Source organism: Carassius gibelio, chromosome A4, assembly GCF_023724105.1.
Source record: "Carassius gibelio isolate Cgi1373 ecotype wild population from Czech Republic chromosome A4, carGib1.2-hapl.c, whole genome shotgun sequence".
Taxonomy (NCBI): Eukaryota; Metazoa; Chordata; class Actinopteri; order Cypriniformes; family Cyprinidae; genus Carassius; species Carassius gibelio.
This window is the reverse complement of record NC_068374.1, coordinates 23,377,728-23,401,393: the sequence shown is the minus strand read 5'-3', so window position 1 is coordinate 23,401,393 and position 23,666 is coordinate 23,377,728. Positions and strand designations below refer to the sequence as shown.

Genomic DNA, 23,666 nt, shown 5'->3' with positions numbered 1-23,666 from the left:
CCTCAGGGGCCATGATTTGCCATTCAGAACAGACTCAATTCAGGGCTGATTAATGTAGACGTGTAAGCGTGTTTCAAGCGCACTGATTTCTGTATTATTAGTTGTGTCCATTTAAACAAACGTCTATGTGGAGCTCTGCACTGCTCTGTTTAGTTGAAGTGTATAACTAGGTTTGCTTGCCTCACCTCAGGCTGTTAACTGTTATTGCTGGAGCCTTACAGAGATAACCATGGGCAGATCTACCACTGAAAGCTGATTTGATCATTTGCAAGGAGTAAAAGCTGGCCAATTAAATTATGCAGGCTACTGAGTTATGAAACTTTGTTTTTAAGTGAAATTGCATGGTTAAATGTACATTTTGTCATGAATGAACACATTTTCATCAACTCAATTCAATGCAACAGTGTACATGAGCAAGATTTGATGAGCAATTGTTTGTCTTATCACTTTGTCCAGGTTGTTTGGCAGTAAAGCCAGCAGTAAACCCAGTTCCCCTGGCACCCCTGACTCTGGTAAATGCCCGTCAGCACTGGGCAGCCCCCATGGCACAATGGCACGGCAGGCCAGCCTGGATTCACCCTCCTCAGGAACAGGTAGTCTGGGCAGCATGGGTGGTCAGAGCGGAGGCAGCAGCCCTCTATATGGCAAAACACCCGATCTCTGTATTGACTCCCCGGCTTCTAGTCCGGCGTCAGGCCTCTCTCTGCCCTCTAACACCCGGCCATGGCCACCAAACCTCAGCAGTTCATCTGCGGGCAGTAAAGATACACTCAGCTGCCAAAGTATGACCAGTTTACACACAAGCTCAGAGTCCATAGACCTGCTGCTCCCACACCACCATGGGCCAAAAGTCACCCGCACGGGCAGCGTCAAGTCCACCCTCTCTGAGGGGTAAGTGGAGTATATCCAGCAAATGGTACTCGTTGAATGATAAGATGACATAATATATTACTTCATAAAAAAGACATATTACATATGCTAATAAAATAAAGGAGCATTAGTTTGATGTTAAAATATATTATTCATGATTAAACTGTCAAACTGCCTGTTCGTCGTACATAACACTCCTGTTTTTCTTCTGTTTTAATAGCATGCCTCTTGACAGAAACACTCTTCCCAAAAAGGGATTAAGGTACTAATATAACCACTATATATTAAATTGTCTTTAGAAGTATGTTTTATGTTCTCACCTTTATCAAGTACCTAGCATTAGTATTGGCTTTTGTGTCACTTACCCACTACATGTGTTTATTTATGCATTAGTGGTGTTAGCTAAAGTAAGCATCACTATTATTATACCAAGTTAGTGATTTGAACGATCCCCTAACCCTAAATACTAAACTTTGGCACCTCCACCTATACCAACAACCTCGAATCCTGAGGCTTTTTGAGGGGACTTGTGTTATTACTTTTCAAAGTGAATAAGCCTACAGTTTTTCACCTGGTGGATGGTAAAATTGGTGAAAAGAATTGAATACTTTTATTCAGCATGGATGCATTAAAGTGACATTCAAGACATGTGCAGTGTATTATTTATTTAAAACTGTTATGAGCTGCTGAAAACTGACGGTTTATGCAGAAAGAGACTTTATTTAAAAATGTCTCTAGACTAGAATATCAAGAGACTTGGGGATGATCTCTTTTGACCTGAGCCATTAATTCACTACCAAACAACCACATAGAACACCTTATTAACTGCATAGCAACATTATGACAATGAACCACAAAGCTGGCAGTATTTGGCGAAATGTTTTGCGTGCTGTATCCACAGTGACTTGTCACACTGTGTGACTCACCAGTCTTCCATTTATTAATGCTTTTAGCAAGAGACGACCACAGAAACCACAGCAGGGAAACATCACAATGTTTTTAAGAAGCAATTAAGCGTTCATAAAGATTAAGCACAGCATCTGAATGAAATCAGACTATTGTGTTAAAACCAATATAAATGAGCCATCAATCTGCAGTCATGATGAAAGATAAACTGCCTTAATGCTGCATGCGTGTGAGCAAATCACAATGTGAGCAAATCAGTTAGGTCACAATATGGTATATTAATACTAAATTCTCAGCTCAGGTCAGAAGCGATGTGTCCAGTCAGGAAGATCCATGTGATCTCCATTCGTTTTATGGAAACTGTCTTTCAAACATGCTGTTAAGACTGCCCAATACCTTAAGCTATTACTGCAGAACAATGGATGAATGTGTGGGCAGTTATTATCATCAAGCTTTACTGCATAAATCATTTTTACACCCTATAAAACATTTGAAACAGATTGTATTTTCAAAAAAAAAAAAAAAAAACGGTTTGAAAAGGCATTTTGGGGAAATATTCCCTCATGGAATGACTAAAATAGTCTGTTTGCCCTCAATCAGGTACCCTCCGTCCTCCAGACAGACATCACATGAGGAAGGAAAGGAGTGGTTGCGTTCTCACTCCACTGGAGGACTGCAGGACACAGGAAGTCCACTTTCACCCCCGGGCACAACCAGTATAAGCACTGGCAAATACCACTACTCAAACCTGCGTATGTTGACATGCTTTTTAATAATAGAGCCCCAAGAAATATCTTGATTTCGCATTATTCTATGGAGAAATAAATGATATTTTTGTGACATCCTGACATTTGTGCTGCAGTGAGCCCCACCAGTATGTCGCAGTACAATCTTCCCAGCACTAGTATGAGCCGCTCCAACAGTATTCCAGCACAGGACTCGTTCGAGCTGTATGGGGAGGGACACAATTTGGGTGGCAGTGCCACCTCGCTGGAGGAACGGCCACGTGGGATGAGTCGGTCCGGCTCCTTCCGGGACAGCACAGATGAGGGTTAGCATTGCAGTTACTTCCTCTAGAAGAATTTATTTATTTACATCTGTGCATGTACAACTGTAACTTTTCTGTTTGTGCAACTGTGTGTTTCCTCAAATATTTTTTGCACTCTTGTGTTGTTCTGTTCTGTCTGCAGTTCATGGTTCTTCTCTATCTTTGGTCTCGAGCACATCATCTTTGTATTCTGCGGTGAGTGACCTTACAGTGTTCTTATAAGAGGTTGTCATAGACTGACTAAACTGTCAAAATTACATTTTGCAAAAGAAATAGGAAGTCTTGGCTGTAGCTTTCTTTGGGATTTTATATATCTGTGAATAATCATGTTACCTCATGTTTACTAATTTAAAAGTTCACACGAATAAATCAACAGGACTTTTCAAAAATATCTAGGATATTTTCCCTTAAACCACTAGATGGCAAAAAAAATTAGTTTTCTAAACATCCATGTTTCACTATGCATGCGTGCAGCAATGCAAAGTCAATTCTGCATTACATTTAACTAATATTTAATGTTTTTATTAAAACAAATGATGATCATTAAAATTATTTTGAGAGAAACTTAAACTCATTTGTGCTGACATTTAAACTTTAATTTACTCACACACACACACACACACACACATGTGTATACGTGTATATATATATATATATATATATATATATATATATATATATGTGTGTATATATATATATATATATATATATATATTTATTTATTTATTTATTTATTTATTTATTTATTTATTTATTTATTTATTTATTTATATTTATTGATTTACCCTTTTTCCATGTACTGGGCTTCCTTTCAAAATAATTGCTTGAATCTTGCTTTCTATATTAGATTTCTCTGTATATATATTTTTGTTAATAGTAAATTCATCAATATTAACTACTAGTCTCTGAATAACAGTAACCTTATACTGTACATGCTGTTTCCATTTGCCTGAGCTTGAAAAACTAATAACTTTAAGGAGTCATTTATTTGAGAAGTCAAGTTGAACACTTGCTGTTATATTCACTATACGTCAAGGCTATGAATAAAGACTTGTGAAGAGATTTAGAAAGCTGGCTCATGGTGGCTCAGTATTGTGACTTTGCCACTGTTTGAACACACATTTTCTCACTTTCAGGTGCTGGCATTTTTAGACAAGGTAATAATTTGTCATGCAGAAAGCCTGCTTGTTTTCACCTTTCCATTTTTAATTACATGCAGACCCTAACAGTCTAACTTTTGGCTTCAAATCAGCTACTACTAACGGATAACCAAAAGTCTGATCCAAATGGAAAAATTCTGATCATTGGTTATTTTGTATGGCTTTGTGACTTACCTTTAATTGTTTGGAAAAAGCTGGTGTGGATTTTGGCTTTTTAATACTTTCTTCTTATTGGATCTATTTGGAAAGTGATTTTAAGGTTATGTGTAGATAAAAAAAAAAACTATTTGGATGTTGGTAATATTGTATTTGAGTCATTTTCATGTCCTTTAACTGTTGTTTTCTTCCACAGACTGAGGAGAAGGCCCACTCTGAGGTAAGAATATCTTGTTTCCTACTTATAATTGTGGTTTTGGTAGAATCAAATATGTAAAAGCAATAAAAGGTCCATCAGTGATGCACTTTCACAAAGTCCAACATTAGGTGGTTGAATGAATCGGACAATATATTTAAGTGTTTTCAAAATTTAAAATGCAAACCTATGTTGCATTATTTTTTGAGGTACTCTTATGCTATCAATATCTTTTATTCACTTTTACACTGGCACACATACAGTAATGGACAAACATCTTTAACACGCACATCAATAATTTCCCGGGTTCACTTTGATTTGGACACTTCATTTGATCACTGGCTTTCTTTTGATTTCACTTCCTTTTTGTGTTTGTGTGCCATCACTGTTCTCTCTCCTGCTAACATTTGTCCAAGACTTTTGCATATGCTGTGACATTTAATGCTTCACATGCAACAAACAGCTAACTTTTATTAGAAGTGCTTAAAACTAATGTATTCTTATTTCATGGTTAAACCTGCATTTTGTACGAACATGCAACATAAGAGTTAATTGTACTTTTCTTTTTTCAATCAAGGGCCAAACAGTCCAAAATACAACGGTAATTTCCCATTTTACATACACTCTCTTCTAGTATAATACGAAAGAATGCATTGGAAAGTGTTTCAGAGTCTTGCTAGAGTGTTTACCAGAGGCCACTGATTGATATCTAGGTTCTTTTGTTACTGCTAAGCAAAGAAAATGAAAGCAGTTTATTCTCCATTGCTTGAGTGCACAACTCATAAAGCGTTGTAATGAGAAACCATTTCTTTTCCTACAGCAAATCAGAAAACTGCGAAGAGAGCTGGACGCTTCTCAGGAGAAAGTGGCGACCCTGACCTCTCAGCTGGCGGCCAATGTGAGTTTGATGAAAAAAAAAAAAAAAACGAAGAAAAGCAGTCAAAAGTCATACAAAAACCCTTTGTCTAGTGTTTACTTTTTATTTTTATTTCTTATTTAGAACACATAATACATGCCTGTTCTGTGGTAAAATTCTGCATAATTCCAAAATCCCAGAACAATTAATAATATTTACTTTGAAATAATAGATTTTAATATATATACAAAATAGAATATATACAAAAAAATATTAAAATAAATCACTTTCAGGTGCAAACAAATTAGAAATGTACTATAATAATAATAATAATAATAATAATGAATATTTGGAAATGGGAAAAGAAAGTTATAATATAATATGATATATAATACTAAAGGTTATAGAAGAAAAATCTTTTATTTTAAATGCACTGCGGTGACTTTAAAAGATAAACTGTTCATAGTCGGTATGTTTGGGAATTTGAATTCTCAAATATTTTATTTTAGACTGGAGTTTTACTTTGTTTCCCTACATTGTCAAAGTAGGACACAGTGTTTCCCAGAGTTTTATTACATTTCTGTGTGAATGCATTGCAAGAAGAGAGCAAAGTTTGGACTGGACTGAGCTCGAATTCACTTTCCTGTCTCTGGAGTGATGAAGACAGGTGTGATTCGTGTTTGACAGGAGAACTACATCTCCTCAAGTTGTACAGTAGTTGAGTGGATTGATATGTCTGCTCTCCTGACAGATTTTTTTGAACTTCTCAGTGTCAGAACAACTTTTGAAAGTTGGTGTTCAGTGTTCAGGGATTCAAAAGAGCATATTTGTTTCTTTCTGTTGAATCCTAATGTTCCATAGCAAGATGGTGTATAAAATAAATGATGAATGAACAACACAGAAACACATTGTATGACGATTATATTGCACTTTCTAAAAAAAAAAAAAAAAAAATGTTGTTACAAAAAAATTATTTGGACACTTATAACACAGTTAAAAATGCCTGATTGCCATTCTATTAGATATCAAACCAATATATCAAACAAACTGTTTATTTTAAAATTAGAAAAAGCACATTTGTCTGTTTGAACTTGAGGGAAACTTCCACTAAAAGTCACCTACAAATTCAAAAGGTCCATAATTTGCTTTTAAGTGTATGTAAAGTGTCCAAGTTAGGGTTCTCGATTTCTTCCATCCACAAGTTTGTGCCCATTCTTGGATAATCCCTCAGTCTCATGCGCATTTGTGACAGAGAGTCCGTGCAGTTCTATAGTGTTTTAAGGTGTGAGAGAGCTTAAGGATTGCTGTGGCTAACAGTGGTAGTGCTTTAGTTACTTCACCATGTTGGCCACAGCTGAAACATTATCCAGGCAAAGAGAGCCAAGATCAGTTTGTTCAGATGTTAACATTATGGCTGCAAAACATCTGGATTTCATCCCAACAACACCAGGTAGGTAGGGTGATGAGAAGACATGTGGTTTTATGTTGCTGTGTCATATTCTTAATATGTGGCTTTCATTTTTGTTGAATATCATAGTTGAAAATAACTTTAATGTCAAAATGTCCACCTTGAGATTGTAGACAGGTGAGTTTGTTTAGTGGGATTCATGCGTCAGGCACCTTTGTGTACAGATTTTGGAAATGCTGTTTGTTTCAGGTGTGATTGACTGGGCTGAGAGCCTCAGTGTGGACAGATAGTTGAGGGAATATAAATGGATGTACAAACAGGTCAGGGCAGGGCGCGACGTAAAAGTGTGTTTATAGAGGCGCTCGCCCATTAGAGTCACTCAAGCATTTGGCATTGTGCCTCTCAGTGTTCACTTGCCTTCACTTCCTGGCAGGCATTTTAAATAGTATATGCCAATATCATTTTGAATACAGCTCTGCCTACTGCTATAATATAATAAAACACAGTGATGTTTCATTTAAAATTTTAGACTTTTTTTTTTTTTTTTACTTTTATTTAAGTTGTGTTGTACTTTATACCTTTGATTATAGTGTCATTTTTATAGTATAGTAGTAGATGTAACAAGAAATAATCGAGAAGGACAACATAAGTTCAAACATGCATTTACTTTTGTTTTATTTTATTTTATTGCTAGCTTTACGCCAACTCTGACTATTGTATGCATTGTTAACAAAGTCAGTTTTTTTTTTTTTTTTTTTTTTTTTTTTTTTTCAGAGTTGAAGGTCAGATGATAACCTGGGTAATTTCTTTTTTTTTTTTTTTTTTTTGATGTATAAAATCTAAGACTGTTATATTTTGTTATGTGAATATTCGTATGTTCTCCTTTGCATTCACTGACATCAGAAGTCTTTTCAGTGTAGCTGAGGTCAGCTTTAGAGATGTCTCCATCAAAGCCCTGGGGCATTATGTTCAGACAAACCTTAGACATTATGGATCTTTTGCACTCCAACTCAGTAGCTTAAATCTGAAACATGCTTCAAAGCCCATGGCGACTGTTGAGTAGTTCACAGCACTATTCAGCTTGCTGGAGCAGTATAGATCTGAATTACCCAGGAGGAACTCTCTGGAGGCTCAGACTAGGTGTATACAAAGACACATAATACTTTTTTGTGCTCAGATGCCAAGAGTGGGCTTCAGGTTTTTATACAAGGAAGTAAACTTAATAGACCTGTGAATCTATAATGTGGGTCTCACTGTGTACATGTTTTACACCCACTGCATTCACACCACTGGCGTCACCGGTTTGTATAGCTGAAAGGAAAGCAGGCAATGTGAGTTGATTGCTATGTTTGGAATGGAAAACAAGCATACTGCTCATTATAAACTGTATACTGCGTACTATTTAAAATATGTTGGAAACAGAATTCATTATCTGGTGATTCATATTTGAAGCTGCAGCATTCAATGTATGTCATTTAAATCAGCAAATATTGACAATTGTAAATTTTTTAAATTCTGTTTTGTTTAGAAATTATTTTCATTCTAGTTTTATACATAATGCTAGAAATGAAATGTCAAGTCAAGAGTTTGTAGAAGGTCAGCCAGATACACTATGCAAACATACAATTTCAAACTCTTTTTTGAAGGTTTTAGGATCACTGAAATATATTAGAAACTTACTTGACATATGATATTTCTCTTTGCTCATGTACAGTATTTATGTGAAGCATTCGTATAGGTGTATATTTTTTTTAGTTTATGTATAGGCAAACCTTTACATATAGTATATTGATATTTGCCAACACAGAAATAAATTGCATTTTAAAATGTATTGCAAAAGAAAACACTTATTTTAAACTGTAACAGTATTTACTGTTTTAACTGCATCAAATAGACTTTTAGCATTTCTGATTATGAGAGAATACTTTCAAAACATGTGAAAAAAAATTCTTACCAAACTCCAAATCTATGTGTGTGTGTGTGTGTGTGTGTGTGTGTGTGTGTGTGTGTGTGTGTGTGTGTGTGTGTGTGTGTGTGTGTGTGTGTGTGTTTTGACAGGCACACCTGGTGGCAGCGTTTGAGAAAAGTCTGGCAAACATGACCTGTCGACTGCAGAGTCTAACCATGACAGCAGAGCAAAAGGTAGGAATGGTCCCACACACACAAATAACTTAAACATTTAAATTTCTTCTGTGTTCAGCACATACAGTATTCTACCAATCAGATGATATTAAGTCCGAGCAGTTCTTCCAAGCACCCAAATGTAACCTGCAGGTTAAAATGTCAAACTGCTCCCTTAATTTGCACAAAGCACCCTCATAGACTTAATGAGTTCCTGCTGCTGTTAATCCCTCTTGAATAAATCATCAGAGATTACAGAGGGACATCTTTGTCAAGGCAGCCTGCCTTTCAATTAAAGCAGAAACCCTTTCGCAAGCTCTAAAATCCTGAGCTCTGCATATACAGAGACCATGTGGCTGTGAAATAGGATGGTTGAGATCCCCCAACACATGCACAGATCCTCAGATCAGCAGGGCGTTTATCTCCACATGTGCTTTTTTTGGCAGGAAACATCTGATAGAGGAATAAGACAGCTGGTGGTACAAGGGGGAGTGTGCGTTTTGTATACAAATGAGCTTGTTTAGGGTTAAAAACCGAAAGTGCCATGTGGCTCGCTTCATCTCTAGTGATTCTGAAGTGAGGCTGATGTTGAAATTTTAATTTGAAATGTTTGCTAGCATCACAAAAATTATTGTGCATACTTACAGTTTGGGATTTGAACAAACCGCTTACCATAAGCGTTCAAGTTCTGTGCACAACTCGTCTTGCACCATTTCGGTAACATACATTAATCATGTGGCTTGATGGAGTGAGGCATGCCTTTTCTTTTCTAAGCAATTAAGGGAAGTGGTTTTTTTGGGGGGGGGTTTCATAGTAACTGTGTTTGTGTGATTGTGTTGTAGGAGTCCGAGCTTGCAGAGTTAAGAGAGACCATCGAGGCATTGAAAACTCAGAATACAGATGCTCAGACGGCCATTCAAGTTGCCCTCAATGGCCCTGATCACGTTCATAAAGGTGCTGCTTGTGTCCATAACAATTTGTCTGTTTTACAATTATTAAATGAATATTTTGTATTCACTGCAAGTTAAGGTGCGGTCACATTTAGTGCTGTTCAGTGAATTTTAGCAAAGTCCAGACATTTCATGTGGATCTTCCCACGCAGATTTTGCAGGGGGTTCAAGTTGGTCAAAATTGTTCCGCATTGACCAACATAAAGCTGCTTAGCTTGAAAGTGACTTGTGATTGTTTTAGCTATGCTTCATACATCGCTACACTATTGAATAGATAATGAACCTTTTTTACCCACAAAACGTATTCAATCTGACCATTCGGCAACACTTGTCTTGTGGTATAATATTAATGACCACTAAAATTAATTTTGACTTTTTAATGTGATGTAAAATTACTTAATAATATTTTCTGTGTAATGGTAAATTATCAATTTTTTTTTTTTCCATGACATGCAATAGTAACGCATAAATAATACAATAATACAAGTTTTAGCAAAATAATAAATCTACAGTAAGTACTTTTATGCTCTTAAAATTCACTTCCATTGCAAGTGTCTTACTGTGACTCTGTAATTGAACAGTGTGTGTGTGTCTGTCTGTGTGTGTGTGTGTGTGTGTGTGTGTGTGTGTGTGTGTGGCAGATCTGAGGCTCCGTCGACAGCACTCGTCAGAAAGTATGTCCAGTATTAACAGTGCAGCCAGCCACTCCAGTATGGGGAGCGCTAAAGATGTAGACGACAAGAAGAAAAAGAAGAAAAGCTGGGTGAGTCACTGCACAAAGCTTCATCTTCACACCACAAGGCTCATCCACGTTTAGAATGATGACTGCAACTGTGATGAATATCCAGCTTAGTAACATCTGCATTCAAATTTCGCTAGATCTTTACTCAAAACTAAATTTCCTGCATCATTTTTGCAATGAACTGATTTCAAGGTTATTTTAGTTTTCCATAAATTAATTTTGTACAAATAAGGATAGTTCACCCAAAAATGAAAATTGGCCCATAATTTACTCACCCTCAAGGCATCCTAGGTGTATATGACTTCCTTCTTTCAGACAGGTCCAGTTTATTGGCCTGGCTCTTTCAAGCCTTATAATTGCAGTGACTGGGTTTCTGTTCAACAGTTCAAAAGAAGTCCATCCATAATAAAAAAGTGTCTCACACAGCTCTGTGGGGTGAATAAAGGCCTCATGTTGCGAATCAATGCGTTCTTGTAAGAAACATATCCATATTTAAAACATTATAACCACTTTTCTGTAGCTTGCGCTAACTGTTGTATGCGGAAACTGTTCCTGGCAGATGACGTTAGGACCCACTGCCATTATAAAGCTTGGAAGAGCCAGGACAATTTTTTTTTTTATATTACTCCAAATGGATCCGTCTGAAAAAAGAAAGTCACATACATCTAGGATGTCTTGAGGGTGAGTAAATCATGGGCTAATTTTCTATTTTAGGTGAACTATCCCTTTAATGATTTATATTAAATCATCACAGTGCAGTGTTTTTGCCTTAAATATTAAATATAATTTATTATACAAATATAAATTAAAAATGTCTCTTTTTTTCTGACACAAACTTTTGTGAGTTGTTTAACATAGAGATGAGATTTAATTTTCTTATCTGTAAAATAATCACTGTTTTTTTTTATATATATTTATTATGTAATCATTCATATATTTTGGTAGTATGTAATGATGTTCATGCTTTTTTTTAAGTGTGACTTTAGTGTCCAAATACTTTTTTAGGGCAAATACTCCATAAATGGCCCTACCCAGACCAAACTGATGAAAAACCATTACAGTTATGATGTTGAGACGTATGTCTACATACTAACGCATTTTAGGTATTTAGCAACAGCTTTTGAAATCCTGACTCACACTGAGGAAATTAAAGAGTCTTTATCACATAGTTTAAAGCTTTTATCAAATTGATTATGATTCAGTCATCATTCTAGTAGTGGCATCTGCTCTCACTCAGTTTCGACTATTAAGTACACGTAGCACAAACATTTCTGTCATTTCACCCCTCCAGCTGTCTCTCCCTCTTTCACACCCTCTCTCACACTTTTTCTGTCTCTCACTTTCTCACCACACCTCCAGGGCAAGGATAAAGAACACAAGGTGACTATAACTCTCCTGCATGTCCTTATGGAGGATCCGACATGCTCGTCCCACTTTTTTCCCATCGGTGGCCCTTTGAAACCCTAAACTTCCTCATCCTTTGGTGCTTACCCTTTAGAAAGCAAATCTTTGTATCTTCTTTTGAGGATGCACACAAATTAAGAACATTGTTTCGCTCAAGTTGCAGTCATTACTGGTGATGTATTCATGTTATAAAGATGCAATTGTGCATGTTTTACTCCTAGTCAGCTGTTCTAGTTCACAGTTATTTTACAGATTTATTACCTCCTAACACTAGCGGGCTGTTGTTTATTCTCATTTAGGGTGTGCGTTAAGTCAAGAGCACTTGAGGTAAACAGCTGTTTGAAAAATAACACTGGCATTTTGTGCAGCAGTTATGGCTACTTTTCCTCAAGCTGCCCTGGACTCTTGTAATGAGAGCAGAGCTCAAACTGAGCTCATAAATACAAATCACCTCTTTATTTATGCGCCCATTAATTATTCATCTGCATAATTGAGGCAGTGTGGTCTCTAGATTCCAGCAGTCTGAAAATGCAGCTTAAAGGTGAAAGACGCGTGAGAAAGCAAACTAAAAAGAAAGTGAGTGAGACAAGGTTGTGAAACAATATATTCATAGCAGGGCTTAACAATAAGGATACATCATGAGAGCGTTATCTTATGAATAATAATTGAATATGCATATATGGGAATTTTTAATGAAAAAAATTTCATGGCATATAAAAATAGTAAAATCTAGATTGCTAAAAATAAAATATAATGCAGTCTATTCTTGTGTTGCAACTTTACATTGTTTACATTCTTGTGTATACTACATAAAATATATTATAAATATATGATTATAATTTTATGTATGTATGCAAATATTTGATTGTATAAAAAAAGAAAACAAAAGTTGAATGATTATTTGTATATATATATATAAAATACATTTAAAATGTAATAAGTGATATTAGCTACAAGAGTCAGAGCTACAAAAAATGAAATCAAAAATCCGTATTTTTGAGCACACTGATCTCGAATGAAGTAGGCATAGACATAAACATAGACTTTCTGTTATGTGGAATTATCTAGTTCCATACTGACAGACACAGCCTCCATGAATCATTCAGAGCTAATAAAATGAACAATGAATAAATGATGCCGCTGTGTCTGAATATTCTGGTCCAGCGGTGTGTACGTTTCAGTCAATGGTAACAGTAAGTGTGTTTTGTCCATAGGTGGCTGATTCCATTCCCGCCCAGGTCAGTGTGGCCTTTTGCCTCTGATAACCTTACCCCGATAACTGCAACCCCTCTACCCCCTTAAATCCGAAGCATTTCCATAGAAACGTTTGCATGCCACCAGCACCCCCAGTCCCACTGACTGACAGTATGTTTCTGCTGCTTAATTAGTTCTGCTCAGTCAATTATATGAGCAAGCCTCCCAAAATTTTACAATCAACCATATTTTTAACCTTTATGTTTAGCTTACCAAAAATCATCCATGTGGCGTCTTTATCTATATAATAACACTTAATAAAACTTTCACTATTTAATATAATTTAGTATTTAATTCTGGATTGTATGGATTGTGTGTGTATATATGTATATGTATATGTACATATATATATATATGTATATGTATATATATATATATATATATATATACATATATATATATATGTACATATACATATACATATATACACACACAATCCATACAATCCAGAATTAAATACTAAATTATATTAAATAGTGAAAGTTTTATAAAGTGTTATTATATATAGATAAAGATGCCACATGTATGTATATATATATGTATATATATATATACACACACACACACACACACACACACACACACTTCGGGCTACATAAAACTATTGTGCCATGTATTTGGGTTACCGCAGAAGATAACTTATCCTGAAAAGTTAGTGAAAAAATAAATGGTGACAGAAATGCCCTTACCTTGGAAATCTTGTTGTATATTGTATAGACTGTCATTGTAAGTACATTTCTGTGCACAGGTTTTTCCCTTGATTTTACCTTGTACTTTTCCCTTGGAAGGTAAATTATTTTCTGTGGTAATTGACAGAATTTAAACAAAAATTAATTAAATGTTTTATAATTGTTACTGGAATATCCAGAGTTAGTACTGATACATAATTCTCCCAGGCTATGAATCTTATTAAACCATTTCTTCTGCCTGACCACAGAATAATTTGAAATGATTGTTGTCTGGCTATATTAATTATATTGATTTGTGTTGTTTACTTACAGTTGCGGAGCTCCTTTAAGCAGGCCTTCAGCAAGAAAAAGACCAACAAGCCCCAATCACCTCATGATGAGTTTGAAGAGATGACTGACTCCTCCCTCCCTTCTTCACCCAAACTACAACACACCGACAGACAGACCAGCACCACCCAACCACTGCGCTCATCACCGTCCTCCACAGAGTGAGTACAGACACGCATATACTGTATACAGTATTAGACACTTCTATGAAATGAAGGACATGCATGAAAATTTGCATACTTATGTTTTTATATACTTTGTTTTTTTTCAATCACAAACCTCACTTGTATATAATGGACCACAACAATAAATCATTATTTTTCATCAGTAACTTCCACTTACTGTATTGTTTAGTGAATCTATTGCATGTTTTTTTGAGATTCCTGTTTTTTCTTTTTCTTTTTTACATGAGCTTTTGCTTTCTTTCTTTTTTTTGACAATCCTTTTTAGATTTCATCCTTTCTCTTAATCTGTATTCTGTCCCTGTTCCTCAAATCCATGTGTCTTTAGAAAGTGTTTTTGCGATAGCAAGTCCTCCCCTATTTGGATGCCAAAGAAAAAGTCAAACGGTCATGTGGTCTACAAGCACAGATCTCGGTAACAGGCACAGTGTGGCATGCTGGGAAGGGTTGAGAGTGTGCAGTGACTATAATCACCAAAGCTAGTAAACATATGATATCCCTTGCCCTATATTTCAGTCACATTTCACATGAGCATTTTAGAACACAAACTAATTGGACAACATGAAGGCCATGTGCGTGATTTCTAAAGCTAGATTCCATTCAACTCAAAATATTGGAATTTCCTACCTGTAAAAGTCTAGATTGCAACTAATGCAGAAATTCACAACTCTGATTCCATCAAAGTGTGAAGATGTATGATGTCAGTCGAACATGCTGACAACCAAACAAAGATAATGCTACAAATTTACTTTTAAACATGTTCTTACTTATAATTTTTCAAACATACAACCATGTTTCAGAGATATCAAGAACAAAAATCTATGTCCAACATTGAATGGAATGCAGTAAACACTCCCCATAAATATATAAAGCCTAGAGTGTGAATACGTGTGCATCAAAGTGTTTATGTAAATATTCTGACCACGTCTAATTCCCCAGGAGTGTGTATTGTTGTGTATTAAACCCGCCTGAGTTTTGTAGCTCTCTTGGATGTGTAACAGTGTTGTGACTCCCTCCTCCCTGTATGGTGTGTGTTTGTGCAGATTGTGTGAATGTACAGAGGCCGAGGCAGAGATTATCCTCCAGCTGAAGAACGAGCTGAGAGAGAAGGAGCTGAAGCTGACTGATATCAGACTGGAGGCGTTAAGCTCCGCCCACCACCTTGACCAGATACGAGAAGCCATGAACCGCATGCAGGTACGCACACACACACACACACACACACATGTATACATGCTGACTCACTCCAGAGTGCTGCAACATAATATACATGCCTTATGAATTCGTATACAGTGTTTTTGTGCAATGCAGTGATCTATGGAAATCTGAGTGAGATTTTGTTATGTTTTTAAAAGGAGGACTCTTTCACAAATAGAAAGTAAAAAACAAAGATAAATATATCGATAAAATGATAAATATCTTTAATGTGTCCATGGTGAATAAAGGTATTAGTTTCTTTAACAAAAATCATACTGAATCTCTGAATCTGAAACTGACCTCATACTGATAAAAAAATATATATATATATATTTATATATATATATATATTCTGGAAAGTACTCTCTTGGAATCCACACAAAACACTCAAACAGTAGCAGAGATTGTTAAGAAGTTTGTGGAGTCCCGCATATTTTTTTAAAAAAAACAAAGAGAGTTGATTTGTTTAAGAAACTGTTTGCTGGGGAACACTTATGTTACAATGTGTACATGAATTAAAGCGGTAACAGAGTGTTTGAATGACTAAGATCAGAGAAATGGTTGATAAAAGGGCTAAATTGCTCTAATTCCAAGATGAAACAACCAGACGGAGTTGTTCATATTCTTAAAGTATGTGTCTGAGCTTCTCCTTTGCATCAGTTTACTGACAGACTTTAAAAGCCTTAGAAATCGTTTAGAAACTTTGACAACAGACAGCAAGTCTTAATCTGCTTAGCATTTCACAGAAGCGTATTTCACTCAGTTTTTTTTTTTTTTTTTTTTTTGTACTTATCCCTTCTTAACCTTACCAAATTTGTGAATTTTAATCACAGTATTGTGTGTGAATTGCATATGTGTTTCTGTTCAGTTAGGCCAATGTACATAAATTGGTCAAAACCATCACTGTAGTGTTATCTGTTTTGCTTTGTTTTTACATGCAGAATGAAATTGAGCTGCTGAAGGCAGAGAACGACAGACTGAAGTCTAGTGGCAACACCACACCTGCTGCCACGCCTGTTAAAACAGCCCGTCCGCCTTCAGAAACCTCCAGCACGTCCTCCTCATCCTCACGGCAATCTCTGGGGCTGTCGCTGAACAACCTCAACATCACAGACACCATTATGTCAGGTCAGAATTTGCTTCGTGATTTCAGTGTGGAGCTATTTAGGTCTAACAATATTTATGCACCATCGAAACTTCGTTCTAGCCTTGTTTTGGATGATTCTGTAAAGCCTTTGGATGTCCTTTTTAATGTTATTCTGTTATGAAAGTAGCTAGAATGCCAATATGATAGCAACAATTACATTAGTTTTATACTTAGCATGGTCAAATATAACAGTATATACATTATCCAACATGGATATTTAGAGTATACAAGCTAATATACCTCATATAATGCAACAAAAGTACAATATAACAGGTTTCAGATTGACACTAATCGTGTTATTAGTGGTGGATGATCAAATCGTTGACAGAATCCAAAAGGGTCACATTAATGGAGCCATATCTAGGAATGAAAATATTATATAGACTTAGGGATGGACTCTTTGCACATTGGCTAGCAAGCAACCACCTTTCAACCTTCAAAAACACCCTATAACCAAGCCTATCCTCCAACAAAAAACGAATATATAGGTCGTTTGTGCAAGCACCTTATTACGATCTATATTTACGTTTTAAAGTTAATCGCCTTTTAGCGGGCGTAAAAATAATGACAGTATCGCGTTGCGTCTGTCGTCATGAAATGAAGTATAACGTCATTACCAATCAAAACGCACGTTTATTTAAATGCAATGTGTGGGCTTTTTACACCGATCTCACAGTATTTCCTACAGATTTTACTAGGTTGCTTATTCGTTCGAATTACCACACTTAACCCCAACCCTAAACCCTCACAGAAAACATGCTTTGTTATATACATATGTAATATACATTTTCGTGCACGTCCGTTCCCTGGGATCGAACCCATGATAGCATGATTACATATCAAGGTATAACGCAATAAACTACCAACTGAGCAAATAAAATAGTATAAAACATTCATATTAAAACGACCTTTTGCCGATAGGGGCGCAATTGTAGTATACGCTCTGATGGGTCGCATTTCAGGGATTTGAGCGTATTGGTTGGAGGATAGGTTGCTATAACCGCATAGCAGTGCTTAAAAAAAAAAAAAAAACAACCAGAACACTTTAGAAAACACATAGCAATGGCATCACAACCATCTGCTACTCCCAAGGCAGCATCAAGGCAGTGACTTTTTATCTGTGCAAGTACAACTAGTTTAAAAAAAAACTGCCAAAATCTAATGTAGAAGCCAGATTAGCCTTTATTACTATAAACGAGCAGTTTTTTATGCTTCAGCGTTTTGGTGATACATGATAAAGAGTGCTGCATTAGTGTTCTCTTGTGAGCCATGCTTCTATTTGGCATATAAGGTCACATTTAAAAGCATTACATGCAAACCTCATATATATATATATATAATTTTCTCGTCGTGGCTGTCCGTGTAGATATTTTTCGAATTGATGATTTAGTTTTTTCCACCAGTGTGCAGTGTAGATTTGCATATGGCTGTATTATTGATGATTCTAGTGTGGCGATGATGAAAACCCCCTGGCATGTGGAAGACCATTTCACAGCTGTGCAGGAAGAGAATGAACGCAGCCAAGAGTGAAATGGCCTCTTTTCTGTAAGCTAGGATTTGAACGTCGAGCCTATGGCCACGTCTCGGGATGCGTTGGCAAAGACTCGCTTGCGCTCCGACTAATTAAAAGTAGTGACTTTTGTGCTCTCTCAGGACTTTGGGCTGCTTAATTGATGGAGAGATGTGTATATGAGCACTAGAGTGTGGACGGACGTGCAGTGGAAGGACGTTATCACCCCTCTGCAGAACAGCGTGCCAGACGAATACAAAATGCCTCCCTCAAGCCCATTCACCAACCCTTTCGCACTCGGCCCATCAAAGCCGCACTCCTCCACTTACAGTCTTCTTCCTGTATTCAAAGCCTTGTTACAACAAAACAGCTCAGCCCCACTGAAAGCAAAGCTTAAAGCAATCGGTGTTTAACTACAGTCAAAACTGAACATTACTGTCGTCGCTTACCGAATTTGTCAGCGCTGAAAAAGTTCTGCTCCCACACAGTTAATGTCTCGTTTGGTGATAAGTCTTTTGAGTTGTTCAGGCTTTGATATTTTTGTCACGAAGTGAGTTTGAAGTTTGCATTTGTGTGCACAGATATTCTGCTCGATGATGGCTATGAGGGCAATCTACGCAAAGAGGGCAGGAGTGTCCGTATAGTGGTCACCATCAACAGCGACTCCAACAAAACCAAGGTATACAGAGATTTCAACTAGTCTTTTGAGTTCCATCATCTGTTTTGAAGTGAAACTACTAATAAACAGTACCTTACATGCATCATTCCATATCTTCTCATCATCTTAGGCTGTGCAGAAGAAGGCGTATCTGATTGGCTCCATTGGCGTCAGCGGCAAGACTAAGTGGGATGTGTTGGACGGTGTAATACGACGCTTGTTTAAGGTGCCAGTTTAGCCTCTTGCAAAATAAGATGCATGTTTCAGTTGCCATATTTCATGGTCTAACAGATTCAGTTTTGCTTGCATTTAGGAGTATGTGTTCCGGGTGGACCCATTGACCAGTTTGGGCCTGAATTCGGATAGTATAGTGTGCTATAGGATGGGGGATGTGGTCCGATCTCATGCCTCCGAGGTTCCTGAACTGTTGCCATGTGGGTATTTGGTGGGTGACAACAACGCCATCACAGTCAGTCTCAAAGGTGAGGAAGGTTCTTGTAGGGTCCATAACAGAGGTCAAATGTGCGGCAAAGATTTGAAAATGTCTTTTTGTTTTTGTAGGTGTGAAGGAGGGTAGCATTGATGACTTGGTGTTTGACACACTGATTCCTAAACCCATCATTCAACGCTACTTAAACCTGCTGATGGAGCACCGTAGAATTATCTTGTCTGGTCCCAGTGGAACGGGTAAATCCTACCTAGCCACTAAACTAGCTTACTACATCATCTCCAAGACTGGTCAAGTAGTGACGGACACTAACCTGGCTCGCTTCAATGTTGACCAGAAATCCAGCAAGGTACATATTTCCAGTCCGGGAAAGGGTCTAAATAAATAATTTTAAGGTGTGCTGCTAGTGGAAACAAATAAAAATATTGTTTTAATGAAGGTTTTCTATACATTTCCCTTATCTGCCATTGGTTGAACCGACATATAATCCCACCTCAAACTCACACAATCGATCAATGCTGCTGATATGTTAGTTATTTAATAGGAATTAAGTAGGCTTTCAGTCGATGTGTAAGACTTCATGTGCTTTGTGTTTGCTGTAAGCAGGATCTTCGGCAGTACCTCTCAAGCCTGGCTGAGCAGTGCAACACAGAAGAGTGTGAGATCGAGCTGCCCTCTGTAGTTATTCTGGATAACCTCCATCATATTGGCTCCCTTAGTGACATCTTTAATGGATTCCTCAACTGCAAATATCACAAATGGTGATTATCCCAAATTTGAGAACTTTTTTTTTTTTTTTTGGCTTAATTCAATCAGGTACGAGAGACCTGCTGTCCTGTCTACATTTAAAACTCTTTGGTCAGTTTAAATTAAAAAATTTAAGAAGACATTTATAATGTTTAGAAAGATAAGAGGTTTCTAATTCAAATAAATGCTGCTGTTTCCTGAAAAATGTAGCATGGTTTCCTCAAAAATATCAAGCATTACAACTGTTTGCAACATTGATAATTATATAAAATGTTTCTAGAGTACCAAATTAAAATTCATATTAGCATATAGCAAGGTTTTAGACAACAGCTACTACCTTATAATAATAAAATGGACACACATTTTTAACAATTTAAAATTGATTTGAAATAAAAAGATTATGTTATTAGTTTTAGCCTAATTTTTCATATACTAGTAATGCATTGCATCCTAGCTTGTTTTAACCATGTACTTAAGCTTTATTGACCAGTCAGCATCCAATACTGGAACCACAGTATGCCATCCAGTTTTGTTGATTTTTCTTGTGTATCAAACTGATTGATTATACATAAATTACATCTGATTCTGTGCAACTGTCCCTTCCACAGCCCGTACGTCATAGGAACTATGAACCAGGGTGTTTCCTCTTCTCCAAACTTGGAGTTGCATCATAACTTCAGGTACTTTGCTCAGATATTTTACATGCATGTGATGATTGTTATTACAGCCTCTCGCCACATGGGGGCCATAAGTGATCATATTTTACATTTGTCACTTAACAAGCATACATACACGTACAGTACAAAAACAAACACACACTGACCTTTCCAGTGATGTTCTCCAGTGTAATATCAGACCATCATCCCTTCAGGTGGGTACTCTGTGCTAATCATACTGAGCCAGTGAAGGGCTTCCTGGGCCGATTCCTGAGAAGAAAGCTGATTGAAACTGAGATCGATAAAAACATGCGCAGTAACGACCTCATCAAAATCATCGACTGGATCCCTAAAACCTGGCAACACCTCAATTCCTTCCTAGAGGCTCACAGCTCCTCAGATGTCACTATCGGTAATACACACAACACACAAGCCACATTTGAGATGGTTTTTCTGCACAGAGCAGAGGTGAGATATGTGTTCCTGTCACTTTTAGGTCCTCGGCTGTTCTTGTCCTGTCCGATGGATGCAGAGGGTTCACGTGTGTGGTTTACCGACCTGTGGAACTATTCTGTAGTGCCATATCTGCTGGAAGCAGTACGAGAAGGACTGCAGGTATACATGCAATCACACACAATCATGTATTATGTTTTTTTTGTTTGTTTTTTCACAGTTTGTAGCTAAAACTTTTTGCTATCTACTTGACTCATGTTCCAGCTGTATGGAAAGCGGGCAGCATGGGAGGACCCGTCCAAGTGGGTGATTGACACTTACCCCTGGAGCTCCGCCTCCCTGCAGCATGAAGGCCAGTCACTGCTGCAGCTGCGGCCGGAGGATGTGGGCTATGATGGTTACAGCTCCTCTAAAGACGGAGCCACCTCCAAACAAGTGTCTCAGAGCGACACTGAGGGAGACCCACTGGTAAACATAGCTTCATAAAACTTAGTTCATTTAGGTGATACACTACCATTCGAAAATTTGGGGTCGGATTAAAACTATAGCAATATTGTGAAATATTACTCCATCACTGCAGTCTTCAGTGTCACATGATCCTTCAGAAATCATTTCAATATGCTGATTTGCATCTCAAAAAAAAACATGTATTATTATGGTAGGTATTAAAACAAAAATTGAAAATGTGTAATATTATAAAATGTCTTTACTGTTACGTTTGATACATTAAATGTGTCCTTGTTAAATAAAAGCACTGATTTCTTACCCCAATCTTTCAATGGTACTGTACGTTATAATATGCCAAAAGATAAAATCTTGCTAAAAGGCTAACTCTTTTTTCTAAATAGACTAAAAAACTAGAGGCTAGAAATAGTCTATACGGTAACAGTTTCTATGAAGCCTGTATTTATAATGCATTATAAGGGTATTCTTGAGGCATTTTAATAAATGCATAATTCATTATAAAAAAAAAATGTACTGTATAATATGTTGTATCAACTCATAAATAATCATAACAACAATTATAATACATCATAATACTTATGCATGTGTGGTTATATGTTTAAGAGTATGATTATTTATAACACACATTGAACACCATATTAAACCTACTTCATTTACAGTATAATGGACTTGACATTGATTATTTCAGATCTGCACAGTACTTACTACAGCTTGTCAGTGGTTAGATGTTGAGCTAATGTTAATTAATTGATGTGAGTTTAATATTCCAACTGAAAAAAATTCAATGTTTTATATGGTTGCATTTTATTAAGATCGTCAATTTAATCAATCGACTATAAGCAACTTTGCAACTACATCACAACAAACTCTCAATAGAGTATTAGTATGCTCAAGAATGGTAGAATAAGTTGCAGTGATACTTATAGTCAGTTTATCTGATGGTTGACCATCAATATAGAGTGTAGTGTAGATATATTTACAGTAGCAGACATACTAATATGCCAATGACCGCTAGTTGACATGTAGTTTCAGAGTTACTTATCAACAGCTGTCTAAAGGGTACCATCAAAATAATCAAACTGATATAACAATAAAAATAGTTTGAAGTAAATATGACATATTACAAATTCATCTGATATCTGATCTTATGGCTGTTTGAGAGATTTATTATTATTATTATTACTACTACTACTTATAAGTGGTTTTTGCTGTAAAGTAGCATATGAAAAATGGCAATATATGAGACCCTTATAATGTATTATCAATATGGGCTTCATTGAAAAAAAAAAGAATGTGTGTGTGTAAGAGAGAGAGAGAAAGAGAGAGTCAAAATAGATTCAGCCCTCTCCTACATCACTGGACATCACTGTAATATAAGAATATGAATATGAATGCTATGATATCAATGTCCTCTAGGTGGCACCACTTAGATATTAAATATAGATTTAGCATCATGACACTTACGCAGAACTTATGTCTTAAATCATAAATAAAACCATTTGTGTGTAACATGTTGCATTAAGTGAAATTGAACAGTTTACGTGAAAATAGACTTTTACACAGAAATGGGTTCTGCTAGCTTTTATCATTTTTCTGCTAGTAATATCATAATAGTGACTTTGGCTCCCTGAGGTCAATGGTGGGCTTTGCCAACAGGCTTTTAAACAAATTTTATTGCGCTGTCTCATCTTGCTATCTCCTCTCATTTCTTTTTTTTTTTTTCTGAGAACAGACGTTCAGAGATTATAAGGTGAAAGAACTGCTGTTGTTTGTTTAAATATCAGCGATTACTTTGTTCTAGTTTAGTCTCGTAGCGCTTGTGTTTATAGATTAAAGGATTTGACTGTCGTATTGTTTCTGTCTATTGTCTCTTTGTGTGAGCGTTAAGGTACAAACATTTTGTCTGTCTGTGTTTGATCCATGTTTGTGTGTTTGGTCTGTCTTTGTCTGTGAGTTAAACTACAGTGTTTAAATGGCCATTGATGTGAATTTGTGAATGAGTTTTTTTGTAAACATCATTAGTTTCAAGCTTTGTGACTGTTTTTGAACATCACTAGTGTGTTTGTGAGTTCATGTGCTGTACTATTGAAGTAGCGTGTTGTTTGTTTAGCACAGA

General features: G+C 36.5%; 1 protein-coding gene across 6 annotated transcripts in view; it reads left to right on the top strand.

The window, feature by feature from the left end:
- Window positions 1-23,666, top strand: part of LOC127973534 (neuron navigator 3) — a 137,697-nt gene that overhangs the window by 110,901 nt on the left and 3,130 nt on the right. Inside the window, exons 16-41 of one of the 6 annotated variants that reach the window (XM_052577376.1) lie at window positions 457-891; window positions 1,091-1,132; window positions 2,377-2,528; window positions 2,639-2,827; window positions 2,967-3,019; window positions 3,961-3,981; window positions 4,337-4,360; window positions 4,914-4,937; window positions 5,157-5,234; window positions 8,659-8,742; window positions 9,564-9,675; window positions 10,313-10,434; window positions 13,032-13,055; window positions 14,073-14,248; window positions 14,598-14,684; window positions 15,313-15,466; window positions 16,408-16,594; window positions 18,705-18,802; window positions 18,912-19,007; window positions 19,095-19,263; window positions 19,343-19,578; window positions 19,836-19,990; window positions 20,585-20,656; window positions 20,848-21,044; window positions 21,129-21,247; window positions 21,350-21,553. In XM_052577376.1, coding sequence (XP_052433336.1) covers window positions 457-891; window positions 1,091-1,132; window positions 2,377-2,528; window positions 2,639-2,827; window positions 2,967-3,019; window positions 3,961-3,981; window positions 4,337-4,360; window positions 4,914-4,937; window positions 5,157-5,234; window positions 8,659-8,742; window positions 9,564-9,675; window positions 10,313-10,434; window positions 13,032-13,055; window positions 14,073-14,248; window positions 14,598-14,684; window positions 15,313-15,466; window positions 16,408-16,594; window positions 18,705-18,802; window positions 18,912-19,007; window positions 19,095-19,263; window positions 19,343-19,578; window positions 19,836-19,990; window positions 20,585-20,656; window positions 20,848-21,044; window positions 21,129-21,247; window positions 21,350-21,553 — 3,310 coding nt within the window. The remainder of the gene's footprint in view (window positions 1-456; window positions 892-1,090; window positions 1,133-2,376; window positions 2,529-2,638; window positions 2,828-2,966; window positions 3,020-3,960; window positions 3,982-4,336; window positions 4,361-4,913; window positions 4,938-5,156; window positions 5,235-8,658; window positions 8,743-9,563; window positions 9,676-10,312; window positions 10,435-13,031; window positions 13,056-14,072; window positions 14,249-14,597; window positions 14,685-15,312; window positions 15,467-16,407; window positions 16,595-18,704; window positions 18,803-18,911; window positions 19,008-19,094; window positions 19,264-19,342; window positions 19,579-19,835; window positions 19,991-20,584; window positions 20,657-20,847; window positions 21,045-21,128; window positions 21,248-21,349; window positions 21,554-23,666) is intronic. The other 5 variants (XM_052577378.1, XM_052577377.1, XM_052577380.1 and 2 more) reach the window with 5 other exon arrangements.